The 9,166-nt window shown below is 38.8% G+C and overlaps 2 protein-coding genes across 3 annotated transcripts in view; both read right to left on the reverse strand.

Annotated features, from left to right (window-relative positions):
• The window catches only part of LOC104706444 (beta-glucosidase BoGH3B-like), a 3,843-nt gene extending 2,406 nt beyond the window's left edge, over positions 1-1,437 (reverse strand). The window contains exons 1-6 of one of the 2 annotated variants that reach the window (XM_019229212.1): positions 1,347-1,437; positions 989-1,257; positions 710-914; positions 537-627; positions 329-471; positions 7-250 (exon numbers count right to left, since the gene is read on the reverse strand). In XM_019229212.1, the coding sequence (XP_019084757.1) occupies positions 7-250; positions 329-471; positions 537-627; positions 710-914; positions 989-1,220 (915 nt within the window). In that variant the 5' untranslated portion in view covers positions 1,221-1,257; positions 1,347-1,437. Of the gene's footprint in view, positions 1-6; positions 251-328; positions 472-536; positions 628-709; positions 915-988; positions 1,298-1,346 lie in introns of those variants that run through there. The other variant, XM_019229211.1, reaches the window with a different exon arrangement.
• Positions 1,982-7,125, reverse strand: LOC104706443 (beta-glucosidase BoGH3B; the record flags this gene model as incomplete). Its single annotated transcript, XM_019229210.1, is given in 11 exon segments — positions 1,982-2,203; positions 3,464-3,906; positions 4,043-4,247; positions 4,338-4,520; positions 4,606-4,710; positions 4,790-5,033; positions 5,609-5,751; positions 5,843-5,933; positions 6,051-6,255; positions 6,348-6,580; positions 7,022-7,125. Coding segments are annotated over 11 exon segments (1,998 nt in total), but the record flags the coding sequence as incomplete, so codon positions are not given.

Consider the following 9,166-nt stretch of genomic DNA (forward strand, 5'->3'; position numbering starts at 1 on the left):
AGTTACCCTGAACTTGAGCTTGTTCTTGAGGAAACCCGTGATAAGTTTCTTATTGGCATGCATTTTCAACCCGTTCAAGGACGAGTAGGAAACCATAACTGTTGCAACTCCCTTGTTTACCGCATCATAATAAGCCGGCATGTGAATGCCGAACAAACCATTTGAGCTAGTAACCGTGTTGTTTGCGTTCATACCTCTCAATGTACCTCCATCTCCAACAAAGTGTTTAGCACAGGCTGCGACTTTGGTCCTGTAAGTTTTCCCAGTTATCTGTTTTAATTCCATCAATCTTTGCTTCTCTAGATATCCATTATTAAAGTATACTTACTTTCCAGCGACGAAAGGTACACCCTTTTGATTGGTTGGAAGGTCACCTTGCAAACCGGGTATGATCTCAGTCATCTGTTGAACTATTCTGTGATCCTCACTGTAGCTCTCATAGCACCTTCCCCATCTAGGGTCCCTACACACCTGCTCAAAGTGATTAATTACAACAACTATGTTTCTGCTTTTGTTTTAGATCAGAGTTTACTTACTGCAATACATGGAGCAAAGACATATTGGATTCCTGTTGCTCTAACTTCAAGCGCAGTTGCTTCACCAATTCTCTTCACAAGGCCAGGGTCCCTAACAGATGAATGCAACAGTAAAGAAACAACGTTTTGGGTCTATCTATTCATTTGGAATGGGATTCTCTATAAGAACTTACCTGGTGACTCCGAGGCCTATGTTATGCGGGAAAATGGTGGCGTTGTACACGTTGTTGTGACCATGAACAGCATCGATCCCGTAAATTATGGGAATCCCTAAGCGAGTCGAAAGCGCTTTCTTTTGGATCTCATTCACCATGTCCACCCAAGCTTCAGGACTGGCATTTGGCTTCGGCACACTCCCTCCCCCACTAAACACACTTCCTACAAACATGATTCTGAAACAGTTGAGTATTCGTACAAGTTTTTAACAACGCTGTGACGGTCCAGAGTCATACCGATGAAGTACTTTTCAATGACTTCGGCTGTGGCATTGGCTCGTTCCACCTGAATCATCTGCCCGATTTTCTCTTCAAGTGTCATACTGCTCATTAGGTTCTTGATCCTGACCCCCAGTGGCTCTTTTGGGTTCTTATACTTGGCGTTCGTGAGTGGTACTTTATAAGCTGCCACGGCATAACAGAGTAGCAGAAGTCCTAGCGTCTGTAGCAAGTAACTCAAACTCCCCATCTTATCCTTCTATTACACTCTCGACACCTGCAGATGACTAATAATATAATAGCGATTTTTGATTAACCAGTTGAGAAGGAGAAGACGATCAAGCGATATAATGACGACAACAACGATGAATATTACATTATTTCGAGTGAGACAAGCAACATTAAGAGGTTGAGATCTTTTGTTGTTGTTTCGACTGAGACAGGAACGTTCTGAGGTTGAGGTTTTGTCTATATGCCTTGTACTTGGGTTGTTAACTTGTTATGCTTGTGAGTTTACGTAGAGACGTGTGATACCATTCCGTGACTAGAAACATCAAAAAAGCAAATCAGATTCTCTCCCTTTTCAAACAAATATCAAAAAATAAAATCTTAGTGACTAATTTCATTCAAATAGCTAAAGAAAGTAACAAGTCTTTTTTATATATATTGTTCCATATACATATAATTGCTGTTTATTTGTTTCTTTTCTTAGTGCGATTAACATATTTTTCTTATTTACTTGTTGAGTTGTTTTCATTGAAGTATGTTTGATTTAAAATAAGTTGGACTTACTTACACTTCAAAAGTTTCATCTCTTTTAGATGAGTATTTTTCTTGCAAGTCTTATTTTTCTTCTTCTTTCTGTTAAATTTGTCATTGTCCCTTAGCAAATGCACGCCTGCACATGTCTGGACACGCCCCTGCATGTGGCATTTGTCTCTCACCTTGGGTTTAAGACATATCCATTACCCAAGTGTTGACTATCTCATAAAGTGGTAAGATTCATAAGGGTAAACAACAAAAGCTGGACCAGATTGATCGATTCTTATAACACACTAGCTTTGTAGACAGACAATCTCATAGTTTCAACTTTAATATGAGCTTTAAAACCCACAAAATTGTTCATCGAAATTATTTTTCTCGTGTCCCTCAATATTTTTTCTCTTCCTTGCTGAATAACTACAAATGAGTCTACATTTTGTATGGTTTTGTGGTCAACCCGAAACCGAATGGGTACAACGGGTCGTAATGCAGGTCGCCAACATTCATCGGTAGCTGCTTCACAGACTTAAACCATGTCCTAGCCAACTTTCCTGTGAACCCATAATCACCAAAGAGAGCATCAGCCACTCCTTGACCCTCTGTTCCCGGAAGCCAAGCCGCCACAAGGGCATCTATGGTCGAAACATAAGGCTGAATCACCACGGGACGGCCAGAGACCACAACCACGACACACTTCATGGATCCGCACACGTTCCCGATTGTGCTTGGACCAGGATCACTTATGGTCAGGTTCGTGCTGTCCCCAAACATTTCAGCATAAGGTGGCTCGCCAACAACCACAATGGCATAGTCAAATTTACCGGACTTGACGAAGTTCGCATCAGGGTTTTCACTGTAGACGACTTGTGTAGTTGGAGCCACTATGCTCTTAACAGCAGCAAGGATCGTTGTACCTGTAAGTAATTAAACCAAAGTCAAGAATGTATACATCTATGGTATTAGCTCGTACTATGGGTGGGCAGACCTAGCTAATGCTGTCGTTGTAATCGAGCCAAAAAAGGTGAAACAGAAGTTTTTGAGTAAACATACCAACAGTGTGGTCGCTGCCTTTAAGTCCTTGCCAGGTGATAGTCCAACCACCACATTGATATCCCAAGTTATCAGCGTGTGTTCCCGCAACAAGAATTTTCCCTGTCTTCTTAGGCAGAGGAAGCAACGGTTTAGCCCCTTTCTTACCATTCTTGAGCAACACTAGAGATTTCCTCACGGCTTCACGAGCTAGTTCCCTGTGCTCCTGTTCAAGTGTTTTATTCAGTTTCATAATCATAATGATGATTTTGTAATGATTGGTACAGTAGCTTAACATAGGTCAAACATAACAGACCTTACTACCAAGCTGGTTGGCAAAGCTGAGATCAGCCAGTGGTTCCTCAAAGAGTCCCATTGTGAATTTCACCCTTAAGATTCTCTTCACAGCGTCATCGATCCTGCTAATAGGAATAAGCTTTTTCTGTATCTGACTGTTGATTTCGTCTATGAACTCGGTGTAGTTGTACGGCACCATAATCTGCAATTAACGAGACATACAACAATTAAGTAACCATGGAGCGCATACCAAGAATATTTAAGGTAGAGTCACTTTTGAGACCAACCATGTCAATTCCAGCGCTGATTCCCGCGTAAACAGAGTAAGAATAGTTAAGATGAGGAGGAGTCGTGATCCTATCAATTCCCTGCCAATCCGAGATGACAAANCCCGAAACCGAATGGGTACAACGGGTCGTAATGCAGGTCGCCAACATTCATCGGTAGCTGCTTCACAGACTTAAACCATGTCCTAGCCAACTTTCCTGTGAACCCATAATCACCAAAGAGAGCATCAGCCACTCCTTGACCCTCTGTTCCCGGAAGCCAAGCCGCCACAAGGGCATCTATGGTCGAAACATAAGGCTGAATCACCACGGGACGGCCAGAGACCACAACCACGACACACTTCATGGATCCGCACACGTTCCCGATTGTGCTTGGACCAGGATCACTTATGGTCAGGTTCGTGCTGTCCCCAAACATTTCAGCATAAGGTGGCTCGCCAACAACCACAATGGCATAGTCAAATTTACCGGACTTGACGAAGTTCGCATCAGGGTTTTCACTGTAGACGACTTGTGTAGTTGGAGCCACTATGCTCTTAACAGCAGCAAGGATCGTTGTACCTGTAAGTAATTAAACCAAAGTCAAGAATGTATACATCTATGGTATTAGCTCGTACTATGGGTGGGCAGACCTAGCTAATGCTGTCGTTGTAATCGAGCCAAAAAAGGTGAAACAGAAGTTTTTGAGTAAACATACCAACAGTGTGGTCGCTGCCTTTAAGTCCTTGCCAGGTGATAGTCCAACCACCACATTGATATCCCAAGTTATCAGCGTGTGTTCCCGCAACAAGAATTTTCCCTGTCTTCTTAGGCAGAGGAAGCAACGGTTTAGCCCCTTTCTTACCATTCTTGAGCAACACTAGAGATTTCCTCACGGCTTCACGAGCTAGTTCCCTGTGCTCCTGTTCAAGTGTTTTATTCAGTTTCATAATCATAATGATGATTTTGTAATGATTGGTACAGTAGCTTAACATAGGTCAAACATAACAGACCTTACTACCAAGCTGGTTGGCAAAGCTGAGATCAGCCAGTGGTTCCTCAAAGAGTCCCATTGTGAATTTCACCCTTAAGATTCTCTTCACAGCGTCATCGATCCTGCTAATAGGAATAAGCTTTTTCTGTATCTGACTGTTGATTTCGTCTATGAACTCGGTGTAGTTGTACGGCACCATAATCTGCAATTAACGAGACATACAACAATTAAGTAACCATGGAGCGCATACCAAGAATATTTAAGGTAGAGTCACTTTTGAGACCAACCATGTCAATTCCAGCGCTGATTCCCGCGTAAACAGAGTAAGAATAGTTAAGATGAGGAGGAGTCGTGATCCTATCAATTCCCTGCCAATCCGAGATGACAAAACCCTGCAGCAAAAAAGAAAGAAGGGTTTTAGGACCAAAGCATAGAAGATCAAATGCACCCACATGTATCATTATTTCTTACTCTGAACTTCAACTTGTTCTTGAGGAAGCCCGTGACAAGTTCCTTGTTGGCATGCATTCTCAAACCGTTCCAGGCAGAGTAAGACACCATGATTGTTGCAACACCCTTGTTCACAGCGTTGTAATATGCAGGCATGTGAATTCCGAACAGCCCCTTCGAGTCAATCACTGTGTTGTTCTCGTCAATCCCTCTCACTGTACCTCCATCTCCAACAAAATGTTTAGCACAAGCCGCGACCTTTGACCTGTAACAGACACAAGCTCATTTCGATAAGTAAATGGAATTTGTGTTAGTACACTAATTGATAAGTTATGACTGAAATGAATATAGTCAAAACAATATACTAATAGTTTCAGTCAGACATAAACTCATTTTATCTCCCCCACATGTGAAAGATATTAATAAGTTGGACAGTGACTGTTTTTAGATGAAGGAATAAATTCACACTGGTCCTACAGTAGAAGAAAATTCAAACCACGACTCTTTAAGGAAATTCACACTGGTCCTATAGATAGACTTAAAACGTAGCCGTAGCACATGGGGTGGCCAATCACTGATTGCCAGAAAGGCTTTGCATTTGTAGTATTGACCACCACCACGATCAAAATGAAAGCACGCGTGAGAGCATGACCTAAGGATTTTCAACACTTCGAATATAAAAACTCAACATACAGAATCAATCAACTCAAATCCTACCCAAATCTAGTCGAAAAAGAAAGCAAGCGAACATGAATCATCGTATTAATTGCATATTCATACAGGTAGCTTTAACTCCTCATAGTATCACAAAGGATTTATTACAGGCAAAAAGATACTTACTTTCCACCGACAAAGGGAACACCTCTTCGCTTGGTAGGAAGGTCACCTTGCAAACCAGGTATAATCTCAGTCATTTGTTGGACAATTTTATAGTCCTCGCTGTAGCTCTCATAGCATCTTCCCCATCTTGGATCTCTACATACCTGTCAAACCATATCCCCATTGCAGAAATATTAATTAAGCATACAAGTTTTCTGCAATGATTCCAAACTTGGAAACTTTAATTATACTTACTGCAATACACGGAGCAAAGGCGTATGGGATTCCGGTCGCTCTAACTTCAAGCGCGGTTGCTTCCCCAATCCTCTTAAGAAGGCTAGGATCCCTAAAAAATTAATCAAAATACACAAACATAAAGTTGTTTCAGTTTCATCGCCCATACATTAAATTCCTTTTGACTTTGTCATAAACAGGTAAAGGCACTTCTAGGACAAGTACTTGCCTTGTGACTCCAAGGCCTACATTGTGTGGGAAAATAGTGGCGCCGTAGACATTGTTGTGACCGTGAACAGCATCAATACCGTAGATCATGGGGATTCCAAGGCGAGTGGAAAGAGCCGCCTTTTGAATCCCATTGACCATGTTCACCCAAGTTTCAGGAGTCGCCTTTTCCGAAGGCACACTTCCTCCTCCACTCAAGACACTCCCTACACCATAAACAACCCACAGTGTCAAACTCATTTAGACAACACAACAAACACTTAACAATACATAATTCCTCAGAACTCTTTCTTCTTACCGATGAAGTATTTCTGCATAACTTCAGGAGTTGCGACGCTGCGTTCGATCTGAACCATCTGACCAATCTTCTCCTGGAGAGTCATACGGTTCATCAGATCCCTGATTCTTGCACCCAAAGGCTGCTTTGGGTCCTTGTACTTCAAAGTACCCTCAGTAGCAGCCACGGCACAACACAGCAGCAAAAGACATAACACTCTACTCAGAGTCCCCATTCTCTTCTTCTCAACACAACTGCAGAGAATCAGATCTAAAGCTATTAGTCACAGGAACTGTTCCATTGTAGATCAAATCAAATATAGCAAGAAACAATGGTCAGCTCGAAAAAAATCTAAAAGTGAAACACTTTGACAAATCTGAAAACTTTAGTTGAATTCAAGAAGCTACATTAAACAGAACGAGCTGAAAAATCAAATCTTTCTTCATTCTTTTTAAGATACTGACCGGTTTTTTTTAAAAAAAAAAAAAAAAAAAAAAAAAAAAAAAAAAAAAAATCAGATCTTTATTGACCACTGAAGAAAAGAAGAAGACCCAAGATGAGATGTGTGAAAATGGGAAAGAAGAACACACATTCAAGCATCTATTACGGTGTTGGTACATACAAGAGAAACAGAAGAAGAGATTTGATATCAATACCAAAAGAAGATGAAGAAGCAAAGGATAAAGAAAGCTTACAGTCTTGGAAATGGTATCTTCTCCTTGGAACTGCAGAATGATCTCTCCTCTCTAGGAAGGAGACGATAGTAGTGATGATAGCAGCAAAGAGAGAGAGAGAGAGAGAGAGAGAGAGAGAGAGAGATCTAGAGAAGTGTGCTGCTGCTGCTGCTTCTTCGTGCTACCTTCGTCGTGTTTTAATAACACTGGAAAAGTTGCTCTCCTTTCCCCACATGGATTTTTCTCTTCTTTTTTTTGTTTTTTTTTTCAATTTCTACCTTTTTGTGTTTTGTCATTATGTAATGTGGAAAAAGAAATTAGCAATGGCTTTCCACATATTTGGATTTTTTTTCTTTAAGGATTCTTAATTATATTTTGGTTAATCAATCATAGAAAGCATGAAAATTTTAATTTCTAGACTGAATTATTATCCACTCTCAGCCTCTCAGGACTCAGGAGAAGTCACGAGTCTTAAAATTCGGCACGAATTAGTGGGATAATACACTCAAGTCAAAGCCACATGTCATCAAAATTCGTATGACTGAACACATAAATGATACTTATGCCATGACTAAAAAAAATTATCAAGATTTATATCAACACCATATTAAAAAATAACCTAGAAAGTTTTATTTTTGTTGTAAAAATGTTATGAAATTGCTACCAAGTTAAGGAAAGTTCTAAAACTGATGACCACTGGTGGACCTAGAAATTATTTTTACTTGAATCATAGAAAGGATTGAATCCTGGTTTAGAGGTGTCAAAGTCTATTATATACCATATATTTTAACTATCACACTAAGATTTCTATATAAAAAATCTTAATTTCAATATTTTTGGGGATCAATTGAACTCCCTTTCCCCTTAATAGGTCCGCTAGTGATCATGACTCGTTGAAAATATATTTACTGAGACTTTTCATTTTTGGTTAAATATTTACTGAGGCTTGAGAGAACCATACATCTAAATAATATTATAAGAATTTTACAAAGTTGTATAATACATTAGGTTACCTTAAATAATTCTACAATATTTCATTGTATCTGCGCGAGAGAGAGAGAGAGTTAAGTAAACTGTATTCGAAGAAAATCCCTTATATAAATGAACAAATTATTAAAAAAAAAAATCTAGGCTTACGACTTTAGTTAAAATGGGTCAAACGGTTCAGTTAATCGGTTAAAAAAAATTGTGTTTAGTTGTTCCAAGTTCTAACACAAAAAGACGCTTTTATTAGGTTTACATTTGTTTTTTTGACCATAGCATCAAACTATAATTTTAAATCGAGCAAGTATACTGTTTATTACATCAGAAAACACGTAATAATATATAATCAACAATGTGTGGGCAAATGGCAATGGCATGTTTGAGTGGATAATAATGAAATAGAAGAAGAGATGAGATCTTTGTTATTGACTTATTAGCATTGGTCTTCGCCTGCCGCCTGGGACAACTCATAAAAATCATATGGGAAACCGTGTTAAGATGCCTCTCGCAGGTCCCAGGTTTACCCACAAACGTTCCCATGCTTTCCAGATCTCTTCTAACGGCTACAATTTCTCGCTTTCTTTTTTTCTTTTGGTTTTATTCTTTTAGATCATCAGATATAGGGAATATAATAAGATGCTTATTTGACTAGTCTCTTTTTTTTTTTTTGTATGTTATCGTTGATCGATAGTTTTAAAAGTTTTGCAGTACTAATTTCAAATATGAGACAAAGTAACAAACCGAGTACGTAGCGGATACGTGACAAACATCGAGTAACATGTGTCCAAACGAACACCAGCGATAATAGCCTAATACGTACCTGAATCATTTAGACCATCATTAGTGGAGTAACCCACCATAGTTACTCTTACATTAATTAATTATATAAATAATCATAAATTATGTAAAGCAACCCTAAAAGAACTAAAGCAAAATCAACATATTACTAGAGAACCCCAAAAAAGGTTACTTAAGTATTTAAATAATAATTTTTTAATTTGTATTTATTAATTATCAAACTTTAATAATCTAAAATGACAAACCACTTATTTAAATTTTTTCTGTTACATAAAATAGAAAACAATAAAATTTTACAAATTTTGGAATATTAAACATATTTTACAAAATTCAGAATAGTAAACATATTTTATAAAATTTGAAATATTAAACATATTAAACAAA

This window comes from Camelina sativa, chromosome 8 (assembly GCF_000633955.1).
Source record: "Camelina sativa cultivar DH55 chromosome 8, Cs, whole genome shotgun sequence".
NCBI classification, from domain to species: Eukaryota; Viridiplantae; Streptophyta; class Magnoliopsida; order Brassicales; family Brassicaceae; genus Camelina; species Camelina sativa.